The following is a 21440-nucleotide window of genomic DNA, read 5'->3' on the forward strand; positions in this document are numbered from 1 at the left end:
TGCCTCCTCTGAGCTTTTTCACTGCTTTATCCAGAGTTTGAAGTGGAGATGGTGAATTCTAAATTTAGAGTGACTTCAGCAGCACGCAGCGTCTACTCGTGCTTGCACTCCACTGTCTGAAAAGATGATGACCAAACCAAATCCAGATTTCCTTTTAATCTGGCCTATTTTAAATCAAACTGCAAAGAAAGATACTAAAGCTGCTACTGTGAAACGTGCTGCTCCATGAATTAGTAATTGTGTTTATCTTCTACATTGGGGATTTTTTGCCTGTGTTACTGTTTTCTTACTGCCACTCAAAGTGAGGAGCTTTTATTTGAATGAGACTGTTTCAAAGCACCTTTACACTCATGTAGAGTCAGGGACTTATTTACTTTCTGACAGTTATTTACTTCCCGTAAATATTTCACAGCCACAGGATCTCCCAGATGAAAGCAGAGTTTGCTCTGTGCTCCTGTTCTGGAGTCTAATTAAAAACGGAATAAAATGGGAGGGACGGAGCTAAAGTGCTAACTGCCATGGATGTGTCTAGAGGGAATTCAGCAAGGGAGCCTGCTTCTTGGCACAACTATTGAAGCATAAAAACAGAGAAAAAATGCCCAACACAGAACTGAAAGCTCTGAGAGACTTTCAGAGACAGGAGAGCTGACACTTCTCCTGTACAAACTGTCTGCTGCCATCACTGAAAAGTTGCTATTTCACATCACCAAAGCCAGACCCCTCCTTTGGCCTAAGTACCCCTCACACAGCACAGAACTGAAGTCACCAGCAGCATCTCCATGTGCCTGCATCCCCACCAGCCCAGAGCCACCATCACAGGAACAAGGCTTCTGCATCCTGGAAAGCTGAGGGCACATCCTCGCCTGGGGTAGGTCACTAATGCCACTGATGTACAAAAACACCTTAGTACCTATAGAGGTTATAGGACTTTTAGCAGAATTGGTACTTTCTCCAGCATGTTAATCACTACAACAGAATGTTTGGCACTGCAAAGGACTCCATGCCTGTGCTACCTTTATATTTGGATAATTTCCCACACTCACTGCTCCAGAAAAAGCCAGGGACTTCAAAGTGATCAAATAAAGAATAAGAAAACAAAGATCAAGCATTACTTTCCCTGGCTTTTTTTTGTCAGAAATGCCTTGTTTGCTGTTGGTTAAGGAAAGATTACTTACCACAGCTGTGTAGAGGGCAAGGATAAATTGCTAAGGGCTTTGAGTGAGGATTTTTCACTTAAAAGAGTGCATTTGGAGACAAGGGAGATTATGAAAAATCCTTTAACATGATCCTCAAGCTATCAGACTGTTTAACATTATTGATCAGTGCAGCCAGAGCACATTTTAAAAAAAATCTATCAGATTAAAATGAAAATAGATTTCTTGTTCTGATTTCTCATAAACTTCATTTCACTTTGCATCAGGGATCTTCTCTGAAAGACGAGCGAGTCCCCAAGCCAGAGGTGGTGGCCCTGCCAGGAATATGCTGCCCTACATCTCTGCCAGCTCATTCTGCCTTGGACACAAACACAGGCCCAGCAACCACATGTGTGTGATGGTTCTGTTCGAACAAAAAAAGGGACACTTTTCAATAAAAGCCCTAAACCTAACACCTCAAACGAAAAGAGATATCTCCTAACAGCTCATTGCTACAGAAATCCTATTTAATAAGAAAGAACATGATTTGGGTGTGTTTTTTAAGTACCCTTCTTTTTTAATACCTTCTTTATAAGTCAAAATATATGCAGATTTGATTGATGTCATCCAGCTGAACAGCAAAGCTTTCATCTCCTAAGTGCCCATGATGGGGATCACAATTCTGTGGATTTTGTGTGCAAAATAAATAAAAAGGACTTTTCCTTCAAATTAGTGCCCCAGAAGTTGTCAGCAATAGTAGTAAACAATAGAAATTATTTGTATTAATAGTTATGTTTATTCTAATGATGTTGGCATTTTCTGTGAAGATTAGTTGGTAATAATGTTGCAAATACTATTACAAGGGAAATATGCACTATAAACCTAAAATAATTTGACTGACCTATGTTCTGAAGTAAAATATTTACGGTAATGAGATTCTAATTATCCCTTGTTATGGCAGACCATTCTCCACACTCCTCTTTATGGATAGGAGATGTATTGTTTCAGCATTTTAACTCAATTTATTTTCTCACATTTGCATTTCCTTATGCATGGAAAATGAGAGATGATCATTACCTTCTTCACTTTGCATTCAATTTACATCAACAGCACATTACCTCATCCTAACTCATTTATCTACTACAGAAATTTGATAACAAAAGCTACTGTCAGTGATGAATAAAGATTGTTTCAAATGAAGCAAGAAGAAACAAGATGAATTATAGGTTTCAGGACCTTTTGTTTGCTCAAGAAAGGGAAGATAAAGGATTTTTTCCACCTAGGCAACACGGATCTCACAAGGCTTTAACTCACATTCAGAATCTTCTATTTACCTGCAGCTGATCAGTCTGTGTTGTATACAAAAGTAACTCCAAATACCCATGCAACCATAAATGTTTCTCCCGTTTGCTTCATGAAGGAACATTCTTAATTTTTTGGACTGAGTGCACAGAATTTATGGTTCATAAGCTCAAGCAAACACTTTAACAACTACCCAAGGGTTATTGTAACCTCATAGAAACTAATAGCTCTCCAGCCTGGAAGACACTTCTCTGGGTGGTGTTTGCCTGCTTGTGAACACTCACAGCACCATGAAACACACTGTGAGATACCCTTGCACTGGCAGTAGCAGAATATCCATCTTGCTTTGCTGGAGACTAGTGAAACCTGCCAGATCCCCTCTTCCAGCTCCCCTGCTTTAACAAGCCATCAGAGCCTTGAGGTTCTTGCTGCTTTTCCCAAGCCCAGTACTAGAGCTAAGCCAATACCAAAAGGCAATAGCATAACCAGCACATTACAAATGGAGTTCTGCTTTAAAACACCTCTGTCTAAGACTTTTTGGTAGCTGGGCAAGCCCCAAATGTGCACAGGTACAATGATGGATTCTGCCCTGTGCATGGTGAAGTGGGGGGAGAAGCAGAAACTTGGAAGCAGGTTTTGAGGAACAGGTCATTGATGGAAAGCCCACAAGCACTCCCTGGAGTGGGAGGACTGATTTTGTCTTACATTTCTTACAGCTCCCCGAAGGAGGGAGGTCAGGGGGACAGTTTTGGCTTTTCCAGAAGTTTATGTTTCTTTTTTTTTTTTTCCACAATAATCAGTGTTTTCCCAAAAGCAACTACTGACCTTGAAATAGGTCTTCATACTGAGGGAAAGTCAGAAGAAGGGAAGAGATGGGGTTTAAAAGTTGTAAGTAACCCTCCACTAAATATGAATGGTTTCATGCAAACCCCTACCCTTTCTTTTCTGTATGAAAACCTACTATTTTTCCTATTTCCCTCATCTTCCCTTTCGCTGAGTGTACTCTTTGGCCAGTGTGGATCAGGAGCAGCCTGTGGACCTGCCTTGGGCAGAGGCTTCTCTACAGCCAGGAGCCTGCCTGCTCTCCCTGCTCCAGAGTGTCACTTCTCAGCACATCCCTACACCAGCCAGTGTCCAAGCCACCGAGTAGCAGGTTCCTTCCTGCAGCCTCAGGTACAGGACCTAGGAAACTCCATATGTGTCCAGGGTTTGCCCCGGCAGACCTGGATAATGGACCAATCACCTCACTTCATCCAGGTTTTTAATTAGGTAAAACATCCTGGCTGACACAGCCTTGCTCCAAGGATGCCTGCTCTCTGAGAGGGAACATAATCTGTAGGGTCATTCTTCAAGGGAATTGCACCTGCTCTTTTTGATGAAACAGGGACTGTGGTGAAGTCTTTGAAAATGCTACTGTTGACTTTCATATGGTCAACATCCCCTGGGTAGGAATGGGAAATTCAGTGCTTTAAAGAAGTTCTCTGAAGCTCAATTAATTTATTCTTGAGCTATACTCAACCCCCAAACATGGCAGTAATATCCCACACAGCAGAAGATGAGCCCAAGGACTGCAAAAACCTGGCTTGTTTCTTGCACGTGGACGTGCCCCCTCCAATAGCACCCAAGCTGTCATTTCAAGCTTCAGCAATGGCACATCTGGGGACCTTAAATTAAAGGGTTACCCAGAGTCAATAAACAGGCATTTGCACTTTGGAACTATTGACTGAGCTCCACCACACGAACAAGTTGTCAGCGAGAGGTCTGGGCGGTGGGAAGAAGATGGCAAATATCCCCCTCGTACTCTTCATTTGTCTTCTGGCAGCTTGTCTTGGTGATGAAAGTACAGGTGAGTCCATTTAAAACCTAGAAAATCCTTCACTTTTGGGTACTGGGTGTTACAGACACTGGCAAAGAGACAATTTGTCACTTGACTGTGGGACAGCTTGTGCAGTCTTATAAGAGAGAACAGCTCAGAGGGATTGCTGCATTTCATAGCTCCTCCTTAAAGCTCTGGTTCTTTTCTTGGGAATGAAATAATAGTTTTTATGCTGATTTTACACAGACTGTGTCACAGGGATTAATTTTAAGAATGGAATTTTTCTTAGCTTTTTTTTTACAGCTTTTAAGCTTTCGGAGCTTGATTCAGCCATTTTAGAATGCACACACATACACACTGAAGCTAAAAAGGGGGGAGAGTTGCTCATGGAGTAACATCCACACATCTTTGTGCGCCATCACTTTGTCCTGGAGTACAAACAAGTGCTCACATCCATAAAACAGTCATTGGATTTGCCACTGCAAGGATTGTTTAAAGCTAAGCCCAGCGTGAATTTAACAAAGACTGTAAGATGCAGCCAAAACTGTAGACAAGATAGAGCAGTTGATGGATGTGGGCAATCACACATAGTAATGCAGGCTGTTGCTTGATTTATCTGTAGCAGCAACAGTTCCAGCAGAGTCTGGTTCACATCCAGCGTGAGTTCTTGTTTGCTGCAAGGCTGGTCTTTCTTCTTTCATTAAAGCATTGCTAGTAGCAGGTTAAAAAAAGGCTCTTTCCAAAATCTTTGCTAAGCAGTGAAAAGTGAGCAGAACCTCATATTGGTACCACCACCCACTCAGGTGTACCCACTATAAAATACAGTACTCAGCTGGCAGGACAGGTGTGCCCCCCCCAACACTTGTCCCAGAGACCCATCTCACCCTATCAGATACTGGTTCAAAAGTTGGTAAATCATGTGTGAGTGTACTCCTAGTGTGAGGATGGTTTCCAGCCAGGTGAGTGCTACTCCTGTCACCCCATGGCGCCTGCAACCTTCAGTCCAAATCAAGTTTTGATTGTAAAGCAGCATGTGGGATGAGTAAGCAATGGAGAAAACCTAGAGGGATATGAGGGAAGGTAAAACTGCATTCATTAAAATGAGTTCCCTCCATTAAATGAGTTAATTACAGCAGGTGCTTGACATAGCCCACTGGGAAGAGAAGAAGGAGCATGTCTGACACAGCTGCCTCACTCCATGCAGGGTAACGTGCAGCTGTGCCCACACCGTGTTCCCTGGGCACTGAGCACGTGGGGAACCCAACAGGGTGACAAAACCAAAGAAGGCTGCTCCATCATTCCCACCTGAGCCTTTCCAGCCCAGCTTGGGGTCAAGCTGGAGGCTGAAGCCCATGCCAAGAGGAGAAGGGGGCAGGTCTCCCCCAGCCAGGATGTGCAGCCACACAGCTGGGAAGGACAACCTAGGTGTACATTCATGTCCCACACGTAAACCACAACCCTGAAGCTGGGAAGGGACCAGCAGTGTTTAAAACAAGCCTGGCTTCATCAGAGGTCAGTGCTTTTAATTTTAACCAAAACCACACTGGCATGAGGAAGGCAGAGGTGCAACCTTGCTGTACAATGATTAAAAGCTGTTGGTTCAGTCTCTTGCAGAAAGATCTGACAGCGAAGGGGCTTGTTACACTGTCAGTGGAATGGTGTCAATCAGACCAACCTGCCTGGGGCTCATGAGAGCTCAACAAAGCTGATGACCTGAAGGCTTTGTGAGGTTGGGGTCTGCCCTGCATAGGGTGCAGGAGTTAGCAATGAGATGGGACAAGTGGCTGGTACTCACTCCTCACTCTCCTGTATGCCCACCTGGCTGAGCTTATGCTCTCTTTAGCCCTCAGAGGGGTCAGTCCAACAGGTGCCCAACCCCCTACCAGCACAGAGCCCTCAGATGAGGGCCCGTGTCCCAGGTGGCCACCAGCAGCTCCAAGAGCTGCTCTACTGTGCCATCTGGTGACAAAAAGGGACACGCTGCGAGTGCTAAGGGAGGGTGGAGAGAGAGGAGAACCTGGGGAAGCAAAGTGGGGAGCTCCTTCGGGTGAACAATGTGTTTTAAAGCAGTGGGATGGGGTAATAAGAGTCCTCAGCAGAGATGGGGTTCTCTGAGAAGGGAGTCAGAAGCAAACTCTGGCAGGAGGCTGCCACAGGATGGCAGCTGCTGTTGTCTCTGCTGATGGGACATGGCCCAGGAGCTTGGCCAGCCCACTGAAGGATGCACGCACCCTTGTTGACATGACAAAGCCCAGGGGGTGAGGAAGGCTCATGCCACCCTTTCTGTCAGCAGGAAATGGTGGGACCCAGGCGCATGGGCAAGGAGGAGGAGCAGGGAGAGAAGTAAATGGCCCGTCCCTTCCAAGGGCTCCAGCTGCTTGCAGAGGCAAATGGCCTTTCACAGCCAAAACAGGCAGAGGCAGCTAAAGCAGGACAATTTCTGTGTCCAAACAAGACCTCACCAAGTAGCAGCATGAAAAAGCCTCCTATTTTCCCCTCTCAAACAGCTTATTCCAGTCTGTGCATCTGTAATAGGAGCTACACCCTCTGCTTTGGGGTATTTTAAGCATCAAACTTCAGGGCTCCCAATCACTGTCTTGCTATCAGTCATTTCTGTCTATTGACTATTTTGACACTTGATTCTCCATATTTGATGCTTTGGATTGCACTTAAGTTGGGCACCAAACAAACATCAGGTAGATGATAACACTCAGGAAATGTCCTTGGCCATGGGGCAAGAGGAAGGTGGATGCCTGAAAAGGGCTTGCTTTCTGGTAGAACAAAACCCTGACAGTCCATGCCAGCTGTACCACACGTGCTGCTCTCCAGCACCTATTTCTGTTCAAATCACAGTCTTCATCGAGAACAAAGAGGCAAGCTCGGTTCTGCAGAGGCAAAAACGAGCCAACTCAAACAGACTAGAAGAGTTTATTCCTGGGAACCTCGAGAGAGAATGTATTGAAGAAAAATGCAGCTTTGAAGAAGCCCGAGAAGTATTTGAAAACCAAGAGAAAACGGTGAGTGTCACTGCTGCAAAATGGTAACACCTTGTTCCCCCCTGCCCACACCTCTACAAGCCCTTCAGGTGAGTCCCAGAGGGGGCAGAGGAATGAACAGCAAGGGGAAAACCTGCAGGGCCAAGAGCAGCATCTGGCATGGCTGATTCTCATTCATGATCCATCTCTTGGGCTGGGGAACTGCTTTAAAGGCTTTGTGGGTCACCATTGGGATTATGGAGGGTGGTTTCCCTGCAAGTCTTTTCCTTCAGTTTTGGAGTCATCCCTGTACTACTTCAGCCAGACAGTGCCCAGAAATTAGAAAACAAAGGAAACTTCTTTTTTTTTTTCTTCCTTTTGCAGATGGAGTTTTGGAAAACATATGTTGGTAAGAGCTGCTTTCTTCCTGTTCAAATGATTAATACTCATCTCTCAGTGCATAAATAGAAGATATTATTGTAACATATGTATTCCAGCAACTGATATGTCTCAGAGCCATGCACCCTAAATTCTGCAGCCACCAACAGCCTGGGTCTGTCCTGTTGGTATAGAAATGGCAAGCCACAAAACAAAAAAAAAAAAGTCTTAGCATTTACTTTGTTCAGATAGGCTTTTTGGAACAGATTTCCAAAACCTCACGGAACAAAACCAGTTCACACAGACCACGGGATCCGTTGAGCCCAGGTCACGCTCTGGGCTTCTGCTTTCAGCTGTTATAGAGTAAAACACCACAGCAATAATTAACACCCCTTCAGCAAACAGCAAATGCTCTGTTCTCAAGCAGAGATCTCCAGATAAGGCCCAGTCTCATGAAAGCACAGTGTGAATCCCTAGAAATGCCATATTAAAGTGGAGCCTCGACATGATCATAGCGAACAGCTGTTTGCAATTCACACCATTGCTCCCAAACCCTTTCTTCACTGTTTTCTTTTTCCTTTTCAGTCTCCACCTCCAAGGACTCCTCAGTCCCTTAACAAAAAGATTTCAATGCCCACTACAACATCTGAAACTAATTTTAAGGACATTTCAATAAATGAACTGCTTCCTAGATTGGCGAAGTGCCCAGAACATCTCACTAAAAAGCCTTAAATAATTCAGATTATTCAGTCCAGACTATAAAATAAAAAAGTTACATTTGCATTGTAGGACTGTCCTCTGAAAAAACAGCTGGTGAAATTCAACACTAAGTTTGTTTCCCTGCCACAAATTAGCTCATAAAAAGTAAGGAATGCCATATATTTCTCTATCATCTAAAGTGCCTGATTTACTGTTCAGTTTACAAGCTGCTATTCCCAACATGTGTAGCCCACAGGAGCACAACACCTAAGCCCCAGTTGCCCTCACCAGGGAGCAACAACTGCAACTCTCACGTTATGTGCAACCCCCAACACCATAACTTAGACAAGACAAAACCATTTTGTTCCTGTTTGCAGTTTTACATTCCAACCCATTCCTGAAAGCACCATGAACTGCCACACTTACTGGCAGGACACAAAACTCAGCAAGGCCTTCCCCTTCCTCTGTGTCTTGGTATAAGCATTTCAAAGGGCATTCCCTGCCATTTAATATCACTGATTTACTCTTTCACAGTGTTAGATCACCAGTTTTGCAATAGTGAGTATTTTTGTTAAAGTTTCAGCTTATCAGCTGTAGGCAACTGTGAAAATAAAAGCTCTGACATGGAAGGGAAAATCTCGACCAATTAATAGTAGTACAAGACTGAGAAAGAAAGAGCAATGACAAAGGTTCTCAATCTTAGTACATAGCGAGGTCTCCAAACCCAAATGGACGGATCTAAACTTTCACAGAACAGACAGTACTTTTAAAATAACCCAGATTAAGATACTCTAACCACTCTTGAGGAAGAAAGCCTTCTAAATTTGTCTGTCTAACCTGGCCAAGACATGAAGTCCTGTTGAGATGTTGCATGAGGGGGACTGAAGAGGTGTTCTACGGGAAGGAGCAGAACTGACCCACATAGGACAGGGTACACAGTCAGGACTCTGGGTAAAGAGCCGATGATGTTACCCCAGCGCTGACATTGTCAGCACACTTGGGTGCCAGGATCTGACTTATTTTTCATTACAAAGAAGGAAGCAATGCAATGTCTTGCTCATCTTTAGTAGGAGGCTTGCACAGAGCAAGGCTCCAGCACATGACTGGCATGAGCCATGGTGGACACTCATATCTGTTAACTCTCCTGTCTTCTCTCCAAGATGGAGATCAGTGCGACCCCAACCCATGCAAAAATGGAGCCGTGTGCAAGGATGGAATAAATTCCTATGTGTGCTGGTGCCCAGCTGGGTATGAAGGCAGAAACTGTGAGATAGGTATGTACTGGGGGCTCATCCAGTGATTGTTCTGCTCTCCTTGAAATCCCATGGGATCAAAGCGGGCGCAGAGTTTCATCCTACTGGGGAGTGTTTCAGACACATTTTGCTTTGGGCACTGCAGAAAAGCATAAATTGAGCCTGTTGGCAATGGGATTGCAGGGGGACATGCTTGGGGATACAGGAGCAGATATTTCTGTCCTCTCCAGCCCTTGGTCACGTCCCAGGTCCACCTCTTCTGAGCACCTGCTCTTATGCAGGATTCAATGGAGACTCAGGCTCAAGGTCTTTTGTTCAGCTGTGGCTGCCAGTGCAAATGTTGACAGACAGACCTTCCTTTATCTTCCCAGCACAAGCCTTTCTGGGGCTATCAGTGTTCAGGGACAGCATTCTCACCCACTGAAAGCAAGAGTTTTCCACTGACCCTAATGGGGTCCCCATTCTCCTACTCCCCCTCTCCATTTCTCATGCCAGGATGGACAGCAGGTGCTGAGCAGGACAGGATTATCTCAACCTCCTCTCCACAGCACTCCACTGAATTCATAATTATAATTATCAGCAGCAACCTTGATTCTGAAGGCAAACAAAAGGCAAATATTTTCCTGATGGGTTGAGGAGTTTATGAAAACCAAACAGCTGATAATTTAAACAAGAGGGATATTCAGCTCTTATATTTATAATATAATCAGGGGCTGTGCAACTTGCATAATGTGCTAGACTCACTGCACTAATAAAAGATTCTCTTTCTAGTTGTGATTCTGCTCTGGCAAGAGAGGAGTGTACGTTAAAAAGAGCATTTCAAAGCTGCATCAAATTTAAATAGTCTCATTGCAGATTTCTTGTGGAAGAGAGACAGGAGCAAAAATAGAGCTAGAAGTGAGGCGTGAAGAGGAGCTCTGTAAAAATAGTAAATGATGGCATTAAAATGGCTACAGGAAGGGAGGTGTCCTTGAGGAAGTAGGAGTGGAGTTAATCTGCTGTGAAGTTATTTGAAAACTCACTGAGAATTGCAAGGGCCTCTGCGGATTAGTGGTTTCGCACCTCCAAGAGATGGTGTTCCCTCCACAGAGGAGTGAGAGGTGGGGTGGGAAAAGGCAGGTGCAAGTCATGGGAATCTTGCTCTGCCTCAGGCTGGGACATGTTTCATCAAACATCCAGCTGAAATAGGTCTTCCATGTCAGGCTGCCACGATTTATTGGTATGTCAGGAAGAACATAAGGCTTTGTTGGAGATTTCAACTCAGAGCCCAGTGATAATCCCAGGACAAAGCCCTGCTTGGGTTCAGGGTTTGTTCCCATCTGACACATGGTGTTCTCTACAAGCATCCACACTGGGACTGGATTGCTGTAAGCACAGGGGGAGGAAAGCAGAACAACAGCAGGGAAATCACGTGGCTTGTAACCAAATATTTGCAGGAGTCCTTCAGGGTCAGGCTGCCAAATTTCAGAGAGCACGCAGTTGTTGGAGGCAGGAGACTGTGCCAGGACTCTGGGGGCCTTGTATAGGCTCCTCAACCTGCCTTCTTGAAGAGTTGCCTGATGCTCCTTCATTATGAGCAGGGATGTGATTTGGAAGGATGATCTCCTTACAGACAAACTTCTGACCAGTTGTATTTGGAAAAAACTCTCAGAGTTTCATTTTGATTTCTTTCAGACTTCACTTGTGCTATTAAAAATGGAGGCTGCAAGCACTTTTGCAGTCATGACCCACCACAGAAGGTTGTGTGTTCCTGCGCTGCTGGCTACAGACTTCATGAAGATGGAAAGTCCTGTGAACCTACAGGTTAACTCTTAAACTATTTTTAAGAGATTTGGGTTAAAGTTTTCAAGGTCTTGCCCTGGATTTAGATACATGAATCTCATAGAAATGCAATATCCTGTTGGAAACCAGACTTGTTTTCCTGCTTAGCAAATGTAAACAGCCTGACCTGACCCTGCACTTTCCCAAAGGCAGATGTGGGGTCAGGCTCAGAGGATTCAATTTAAACATCTTTTTTGTAGCCTATGTGGGTGGAGAAGGAGAGTAGTTGTCCAGGAATTTGTTCATAATGCAAATGTTTGTCTTAGGTGGCTGCTCACACAGACTACTCTCCCACCTGCAGCCACATTATATTTCTAGATATGGATCAGTAGTTTTCTGGAGGCAGAAAAGTGATGTTCAGCTATACCAGCATCCATTCAGCCAGAGCTCACTCCCATGTTCTTCCAATAGGAGCTACTGTTTGGTTACTTCTACATTGAGAATGCCTTGGACTTTTTCAGAACAAAATATGATCTTTCTAACTGTAAATCCTTCTGATAGTCCATTTCATGGCTGGTCATCACCCAGTTAAAATTATCTGAGTTGGGTGGATACAAGTAAAGCTTTGTTGTGGTCTGTCTTCCCAACAGTGTGTATTTGCACCCAGAGACCCTCAATAACAACTAGTCAAACAAGGTGATTTAGCTGTAGTATCAAGTGGGGTGGAAGGGAAATGCATTGCTTGAGGCTGAAGCTTCATAAGAGGCTAAAGAATAGCTGGTTCTTGCTATATTCCCCAGCTTTACCTTGCTCCTGAGCTGTTACAAAACTAACTACGCATACATGTGCAGACCCAACCCACTACAACACAGCAAGTTAATTGGGCATGAACATCTCAGAAACACATCTGGCAGAGGAGAGAGGAGACTTTGCAGACAAATATTTTGTCATCTAAAGTCAATTTAACATTTGATGCTATCATATTTCTAACACCTGAGTGTAACAGGTTTGCACATCCGAGCTTGCATGCAGGTACCTACACGGGTGAGATAGTTTGCTAAGATCTGACAGCTATAGCCAGGAACTCTTTGAGCTCTTGGAAGTGCTGGCTTTCAGGAATCAGTGTAGGAAGTATCTTAGGCTGGGAGTCCTATTAACAGAGATAATTAAGATCTCAGGCCTGTGTTGCCCAACATGCTGTATCACTTTCACTGGACCAGAAAGGTTTACTGTTAGCAATAAGATCATCTTTCAGGTTGGGTAACTGCCCTTCCTGCAAAAGCTTAGCTTTTGTTGGCTCTGAAACCTTCATTTCCTGGCCTAACCTCAGGGGTAGCACTTGCCATCACTCAACACTTATTTAAGTCCTGTTCCTAAAGCAGGCTGTTTAACAATAAAAGATGAAATCTCCATAGGCCACACTCACATCTGATTTTACACTAATGTTTGTTTGCTCAGTGCTGTCAAAAGCTATTCAGATGAAAGACAATGCCTGATGCTATTTACTATTTTGACTGCTACTATCAGCAGGAATTCAGCACACACTGCATAGGAGAGAAAGGGAAAGAACTCGTTTGAAACAAGCCTGCAGATGAGCTCTTCATTAACAGAGAAAGTCTACAACCCTAGAAAGAGTTTTATTAATGTTTTCCTCACCTTGGTGCCAAGCAGGATTATCTGTACAATTGGCAGATCTTATTTCCTGTCCTCTCCCAGCTGGACATTTATTGTTCTGGAGTCACTTGCCATAGAAATGCCAGCCAAGTGCCCAGCTGCCCGACATGAGCCTCCCAGGTATGCACCAGAGCATCCCACCAAAAGAAGGCACAGCTGCCCCAGCCTGTCAGGCGTGCATTCTCAACAAACAAGTTTTTTTCATTTTTAAAACTGTTCAGATGTCATTTCTAAAGCCCAGAAACAATTTATGCTTTTGCTACTTTTACGTATTACCCGCACTGCGGCTCAAAGGCACAGGCATGTTTGCACAGGGTCAGCCCACTGACATGTGTCTCCCATATCAGTCCAAAACAGGGTGCTGAGATGAGGCAGCGTTTGCCTTCTCCCCTGCTCCTTCAGTTGCTGTAACTCTCAGGGTGACACAGCCAGTCATAACTGTGACTGTTTCGCTTGCAGTGCCGTATCCCTGCGGGAAGATCACGGCTCCCGAAGCAAAGAGCAAGCTCACCCGATCCATGAACACCTTTGAGAATTGGAACATAACCGGCGATGACCATGAGGATGCTCAAGACGAGGTGCTCGACAACATCACGGAAACCAGCACTGCTGCCACCACGAAAATCACACCGATAATTAAGGAGGGCACCCGGGTTGTCGGCGGGACAGACAGCATGAAAGGAGAGGTGCCTTGGCAGGTACCAGCTATTTCTGCAACCCTCCTGTAACCCTAGCAGTCGCTCTGCTAACTTATTTCTTTCTGAAGGCAGGATCATCTTACTTTTAAATACCCAAAGCCCATCTCTGAGGTTAGAATAGCACTAGGTCTCAAGTTTAACAGGAACACAGTTTCTTTCTGTACACGGTTTTATGTCACAGCAAAAAAAGTTGCCTGGATGGGGGTCTACCCTGGCAAAAAAGCCACAAGAGCTTTACCTGGTGGGGCACAAAGGATTTGGTTTTGAGCTACAGCAACAAATTACCCAGTAGTCCATGAATTTACCAAAATTAGGCTGAAGACTGAAGAAGGGGAGCTTTGCAAGGAACAACACAGCTCAGTTTTTAGCTCCATCAGTTTCAGCAGATCATAGAATCAGAGAATGGTTTGGGTTGGAAGGATCTTAAAGATCATCTAGTTCCAACCCCCTGCCATGGGCAGGGACACCTTTTGCTAGTTCAGGTTTACACAAACGCATGGGTGTGATATCCTCCTGCTTCCACAGGTTCTCCTGCTGGACAGTAATGGTGAGGGCTTCTGTGGCGCATCCATCATCAACGAGAAATGGGTGGTGACAGCAGCACACTGCCTGGAGAAAGGCCTTGACATCTCTGCTGTGGCAGGTGAGCACCTCAGGTAGCATTGGGACAGAGCAGGGGAGGGACATGAGACAGGACTTGCACAGGCCAAGCCAAGGCATTGCACAGAACACTGATCCACACCATCCTGGTGGGCAGCAGCGTGGCACAAGTTGCTATAGGGCACAAGGGCCCCAGTTGCAGGTTGCAGCATTTCATCAGCCTGGTCCCTGCAAGTACCACCACCTCTGGTGGGAGCAGTGAGCTGGGTCTGGCCTTGGTCCCAAAGCCAGGGAGCTGCTGGACCATATTGTAGACACAGTTCAACCTGACCGCAGGCAAGCTCACCTGAGCCAGACATCCAGGATGCTTTAAAGCCCTATGGACTTCAGTTAAAATTCTGCCTCGTGAGCTGATGTGGTGGATGTTTATCTCTACTGGCCACACAGCCCTCACTGGAGAGTTCTGATCTTGGAGATCACACTACGTTTTCACACAACTCTCAGAGAACTCTCAGGATTTGTGTGGCTGCTTCAAGAGGAGCATCAGTCACCTGACTACCTCCTTGCAAGGAAAAGATGACTACTTTTGCTCCTAACTTTTTGAAAGTAAATAGAATTTATGTATTGAGGTAGAGAAACCAGGCTGGCATGTGGGAAAGTGTGCTTGTACAGTAGGATCTCTGGGGAGTTAGACACAGGCCCTGTAGCCAGGCTGCACAACAGGTTATGCTGCTACTTAAAAAGACAAATGTCTATCTGCTTGAAAAACGGTGTTTCTCCCTGACTGGTGGCACCCAACTGTGCCAGAACTCCTGCTAGAAAGCCTGCTGATAACTCAGCGTGGAGCCTTGGTGAGCATCAAGGTGCCACATTTCATAGCTGTGGCAGAATCAGCTTCCCCAAACTATTTGTTTCTTCCCTGTATAAATATCTACATAGGTTACACCAATAGGTGCAGCAGGGGAACAGTGACATGGTTAGTAATTGCTACCAGCAGTACTGAAAGGAGGCATGGAAGATCCATGCTTTCTGTTGAAGCACTATGAAATGTAGTAGTGACAAAAATAACATTTTATCTCAGTCTTGACACACTGAGTTTATACCTCCACAAATGAGCTCATCAAAAGGGCTCCAGCTGCACCTTCATCTTCCATGCTAGCAAGGTGAAGCTCCTGAGTGTGCCTGGCTGGACTCTGGAGGCTTACTGCCATGGGGCTGGGCACTACTGCCAGGTCCTGGCAGGATGAGGCTCACAGCTTGCACACAGCATTTTTTGCTATCTATTTCCAGGCAGTTTTGCTGGAAAGCTGAGCACAAAGTCCAGCCTTGCACCTCTTAATGTGGAAAAGCATAAAATGCCCAACGCAAAAACAGTTTCCCCCTAAAAAGCACATTTCCACCTCGACAGAAGTTTTGTGTTTGCTGCACATGCATGCAAACTGCCTCTCCTTTCAGGCTCTCTCCTGAACATCACACACTCCCTCCATTTAGGATATGTTATCAGCCAAGTCCCCTTGCTCTCCCTTCACACCACTCTGCGGCACTGCTGGGTTTCCAGGGCAGAATTTTGGCCAGACAAGTCAAGAAAGCAAAATATGGTTATGCAGGGCTCCAGGGACTATTGAATTTGTGCCTGCACCACGTACACAGCACAGGCAACATCAGAGTTCTTCACATCCATTTGTGCTTTGTATATAACATCTTAAGAGGCCCAAAAATCTATAGCAGGAGGTGGGAGAGGCATTTCCCTCCCCTGTACTTCTTTGCCTCTCCACTTCAATCCCTGAAACACATTTTTAGGTCCCCAGCAGTAGCAAGCAGCTGTAACGTAAGAAAAACCATCTGAAAGTCTCCCCCACATCTGTCTTGCATTTACACTGTACAAACACAGCCTGCAAAGGAGCTGACATTCACACTCTGCCGCAAAAAAGACCCCTCCCAGAGCACATCGGCACATCGGCAGCACCAGCCACCCCTCCCACCTTCGCCAGCATTAGCGTGACCGCAGAAATCCACCTCACCTCTCTCGCAGGCTCCGTGCTGCTCCTCGCAGGCAGCCGCAGCAGGCACAGGACACGGACAGGGCCAGCGGTGCCGCAGATATTGTTTAGAGGAGACGGTATATTCCGGAGATCACAGCAGAGCGTGTAGAAGCCCCGCAGCAGGGGATAAACGCACCCTGCGCCTCTGGGGCTGCGAGAAAGCAATCGGGAAAAGTCATCCTGCTCTCCAGCTTTCAGCACAGGCAGCACGCGGGCGGGAGAAGGGATACAGCTACAGGCAGACCCAGATCTGCCCATTCGCCGACCTGAGACCACAGAACATTTTCCTTTCCCTCTACCTGTTACACAAACCGGGAGGGGAGGTAACAGGCTGCCGCAACTCAATCACAGGAACCTGAAGCTGCCGGCAATGATTGCGAGCAGCTGAGTCTCGGGCGGGCGGTGGAAACTCGGGCACCTGTGAGCACCAGGATGTGGCATTTTGTAGCCTCCTGCACCCCGTTCTGCCCCGTGGCTGTGTGGTTTTAGAAAAGGGAAGGTCAGGTTTCTTTTCCTAATAAATTATCTATTTTAAACCAAGATTTTTCATCAAAGGGCTTTGTTCCCTTTGATACAAGAACAACATCCCCTCTTTGAGGGTGCTAAATCCCCAAAACAGCCACATTGCTACTAACTCTGGCAAAACCTCTGGATCTTTGGCACATGATTGGACGATGTGTGCCTGGTGTCACACCAGTGGGTTCAGGTTCTGTCAGCTGCAGGGACAGAGAAGGCACTGCCATGAGGAAACCTCCAGCACCCTTTGACAAGGAGCAAGTAGCCTGGCCAGTACCAGTCTCCCAGGAATCCGAGGGCTCAGCTCTTTGCAGCCACTTGGCTGGGCTGGAATTGCATTGGCATGGCCTCTCCAGGGCATGATCACTGGTCCAGCCACGGAGGGATCAAGCCCAAGTCACACTTGTCTCTGCAGGTGAACACAACACTCGGGAGGATGACCACACAGAGCAGCGGCGGAAAGTGGTGAAAGCCCTTCCCCACCCCACGTACGACGCCTCGATCAACGAGTACCACAACGACATTGCCCTCCTGGAGCTGGACGAGCCCCTCGTTTTCAACAGCTACATCACCCCCATCTGCCTCGGCAGCCGGGAGTTCACCAATGCCCTGCTGAAGCAGGGCACGGGGACGGTGAGCGGCTGGGGCCGCCTGCACTACCGTGGCCGACCGGCCACCACCCTCCAGGTCGTCAAGGTGCCCTTTGTTGACCGGCCGACCTGCCTCAAGAGCACCTCCACCACCATCCTGCAGAACATGTTCTGTGCAGGTTACCCATCTGGGGGCAAGGACACCTGCGAGGGGGACAGCGGAGGGCCCTACACCACTGAGATCGAGGGCACCTGGTTTCTCACAGGGATCACCAGTTGGGGTGAGGAATGTGCCAAGCCGGGCAAATATGGCATCTACACCAGGGTCTCCAAGTATGTGAAGTGGATAAAGCAAAACACGAAGCTCACCTAACCCGAAGGGGTGTTATGCTGTGCTGGGGAGGCTACACTGTGCTGGGGATGGACTGGTTAGTTGAAGAGAGACCCAAAGCAATCTCCATGTTTTTGAGAAATCACTGCAGTTTAATAAACATTTCTAAATTAAATAACCTCTGCTCTTGGAAGGCAAAAGTTAAGAGAACACAATGAAAACATGGTAATAAAGAAATAAAAAGCCCTTTTAATGGTCCATGACTGTATTCCTGAATGCACTGGCACTGCTGAGGTGGTGTAAGTCCCCAAATCCCAATGCAGAGCCTGGTGTGGATGAGCTGGGGACTGGCTCACACATGCCCCGGGCCACTATGCCACCAACATTGCCCACAGCTGCCACACAGCACTGTGGGCAAGGGAAGCCCAGCAGGCACTGGTGCCTCAGACACCAGCACCCACCATCAACCCAGTAGTAGGAGTCCATGAGGGAGGTGAACGTGCACAGCAGTGCACCCACATTGCTCTTGGCCAGATGTTTTCACATGAGCCAGGCTGAGATGGATCACAGGCAGCAGAAATGCTCCTCCTGCTCTAGGACAGCATAAAATTGACTGCAAAAATTACCTAAAATATGTATAAAACTCATCTAAAGGTAGTGGTGGGCTTTATGCTAATGTTTTCTGCTGAGCCAGGTTAGGATTATAAAAAGAACTGCTTAGTGTCCTGGTGTTTATATTAATCATGTTAAATTAGAGACTGCAGCAACAGGCACTGCTGGTAGGGACGGAGACTGTGTGTTGCCCTCCTCAAACAAGCTTGTGGGATGCCCCCTGAGCATGGACAGCTTGGGACACCCCAGAGGCAGACAGTTCCCTGGGAGACACCTGCCCCATGCCCAGGGTGGGCACTGGCACTTAGGCACAGGCAAAGGGAGGTGGCATTCCGGGGAAAGGTGATACTGGGCAGAGGTCCTTTGTCAGGGTGATTCAAGTGGGTTTAATTCAGTTCCCAGCTTCAAGGGAAGGGAATAATCCCAGAGGAAGGGAGGTTTACCTCTGATCAGTGCTGGTTCACCTTGTATCTCTTTCCACAGAAAAATCCAGAGGTGCATGGGGAAACAGCATGGCCTTTGGGAACTGCACTAGGATGCCTGGCATGGGCAGCTTGTGCACAGGCTTTACCACGCTGCAGGCACCATGCATGGGACACCAGCACATCCCTAGAGGCAGAACTCACTGACAAGGGTCTCCTCCCTCCCTGCTGGAGAGATGTGTCCCCAAGACCACTTCTCTCCCACCTGGAAAAGGGCTGTTGCCCACATAGCCCCCGTGGACCCACCCATGAGCACAGCCTTGTGGTCCTCAGCCCAGAGGTCCTTCCTGGCAGCGCTGCCCAGTGCTGGAATGAAGGGAAGGCTGGGGATGGAGGTGCCCTGAGCCGTGCTGGGATGCAGAGGAGGCTGGGGATGGAGACTCCCTGAGCCAGGGGGGGATTTCAGTAGCTGCTCTTTCAGACGTCAGTATGAGCAGTTGGATTCCTCTCCCAGTTTCATTGTCACTACATCCAGTGAGAAGCTAATCGGATCATCTGCCACTGATTTACCTTGAAATCAAAATGCATATAAGAAGGTTTTAGTTGTTCCAAAGAAATTAAAACCAACGCTGTGAGAATTCTTTTTTCTCTAGAATTATAGCAGAGGCGTCTCTGAACAGAATTGCATATTCTCATATGGATTTATTTAACAAGTTTTTAATCTTTAAATATAGATTTAACACATTTTTTTACAGGTACATATACAATATAGTTCATTTAAACTTGCAGTCAGAGAAAATTCTCTACTGTAATTTATACATATACATGAAGAGCCTAGTTCAACAGCATACTCAGGGTAACATACCATGTCATGTGCAAAGTTTTAAATGTTAAAAACCTCAGACTGTACATTCAGATTCGCAGAACTTATCAACCTCATAAATTAATAAAAGCTTAGATTTAAAACTATGGAAGACAAAAAAGATTAAAACCATTTAATATGCAATGTGTGCTGTGTTTGAGACAAATATTTACAGTTATACCTCAAAATGTGTACTGTTACCACAAGAATTGTTACCACTATAAACAGCCCCAACAGTAACTTAAGACACTCCTATTTTTTTACCTAACAAGTGCATTGTGACCAACTTTAAAGTAGATGAAAAGAACCTTCAGTGGCTTAAAACCCCTCTGCTGTGATTGCCAGTGGCTGAAGGATACTGGCATCTTTCTAGGTCTTGTGGTGTTGCTCAGTTCAGACTCAGTTGGTCATGTTTTTGAGGGTTTACGGGGGTTACCCACAATACTGGCCACCTGAAGTGGAGGAAAGTCCACTATGTGATGGGGAATCCCCAGGCAACCACAGCCATCAAGTAGTTCCACAATTCCTCCATACAAAAATGGTCACAAAAACCCCAAAACAAACCCCAGTATGTTTTAACTTAACTTAGGACTGTGTTTAAGAATCGGTTCACAAACGAAAGTCATAAAGGTCCCCCTTTAGTCCACAGCATAAACATTTCATTTGGATGGGACAGAGCAAATTCACTACTGCATGCACACTATTAACCCTGCTCTCCACATAGTCAGGTGCTCTTTGCACATGTCTGTGTAAAAGTTCAAACCACCTGTACCTACCTATGTTCTACAAAAGCAAAACTAGATGAAGAAACACAAAATTAAATTATGAGTGTTCAACATTCTTTTCCTTTCTCAAAAATTCAATAGATACATTATTGTTAAAGATGCTGAAAAGTACAGTCTTATCACAAGAACATCCTTAGTGCAAACATGGACATTTAACTTGGATTTATGGCACGTGTTCCAAAAGTACATACATTAATGTAAACTTCAACACTTGCTAGATACAGGTTTCAGCCTTGAGACACTTTGGGACCCTAAGTGATTGGCGACAACCCTGAGTTGTCAGTTTGACCTGATCCAAACCTCACTGAAATCAAGGGGACTGACTGCAATGAGCTGGAGTCAGACCCTAAGTGCAAAAAGAGGATCTTTAGCATTATTGCATCTTCACGTGTGAGTCAGCCAGATAATGCTCTTACAGAACATTACATTCACATAGCTGAAGTAGATATTTAAGAAAAACCCACCCATAAAATCAATCAAGCAGGAGATACAGCTTCTTTGTTTGGTTTTGTTTTGTGTTTTTTTTTTCTTTTTGGTTTACCAAAACTCAACTCCTTTATTTGCAGCTTCAATAGTTGTCAGCTAGTAAGTAGGCAAAGCCTACTTTAACCTGTAGAGGAAGTTTCAAGCATCTAAACAAAGTGTCAGGAAACTGTAGTGTACTTCTCTGATGAAACATGATGGATGTCATGGAAAAGCAGCAGGTAAAATTAATAAAATACCATACTTTCCACAGGCGAAAAAAAAGAAAGAGCAGAGAATGGCTTCCTTTATGAGTATGAGAAGCTGCTTAGGACCCCAGTCCTGTTCAGTGCAGATGAAGCTGTGGAGGTCTGTGAATGTGATGAATAGTACAGGACAACTCCAACTATTGTGCTATTTCTCTGTAACACTTAGTTGAAAGCTTCCAAAGAGCATCGAAAATAGGATGCTACTAGTTCACCCTTAATTCAAGGGGAACTAAACTTTCTCGTGTTACACAGGGCAGCAT

At 45.8% G+C, this 21440-nt stretch overlaps 2 protein-coding genes across 2 annotated transcripts in view; one reads left to right on the plus strand and one right to left on the minus strand.

Moving 5' to 3' along the window:
* Positions 1 to 4157: 4157 nt before the first annotated feature.
* On the plus strand, positions 4158 to 18014 carry F9 (coagulation factor IX). Its single transcript, XM_051792945.1, has 8 exons — positions 4158 to 4281; positions 7105 to 7268; positions 7611 to 7635; positions 9464 to 9577; positions 11231 to 11359; positions 13451 to 13689; positions 14215 to 14332; positions 17263 to 18014. Exons 1-8 carry the CDS (start codon positions 4215 to 4217, stop codon positions 17808 to 17810), a joined length of 1404 nt encoding a protein of 467 aa, XP_051648905.1. The 5' UTR covers positions 4158 to 4214; the 3' UTR covers positions 17811 to 18014.
* A 1470-nt stretch (positions 18015 to 19484) lies between these two features.
* The window catches only part of MCF2 (MCF.2 cell line derived transforming sequence), a 57043-nt gene continuing 55087 nt past the window's right edge, over positions 19485 to 21440 (minus strand). Inside the window, exon 30 of the mRNA XM_051792931.1 lies at positions 19485 to 21440. Coding sequence (XP_051648891.1) covers positions 21400 to 21440 — 41 coding nt within the window. The 3' untranslated portion in view covers positions 19485 to 21399.

Source organism: Manacus candei, unplaced genomic scaffold (genome assembly GCF_025592945.1).
Source record: "Manacus candei isolate 608988 ecotype Guabito, Panama unplaced genomic scaffold, ASM2559294v1 h1tg000003l, whole genome shotgun sequence".
Taxonomy (NCBI): domain Eukaryota; kingdom Metazoa; phylum Chordata; class Aves; order Passeriformes; family Pipridae; genus Manacus; species Manacus candei.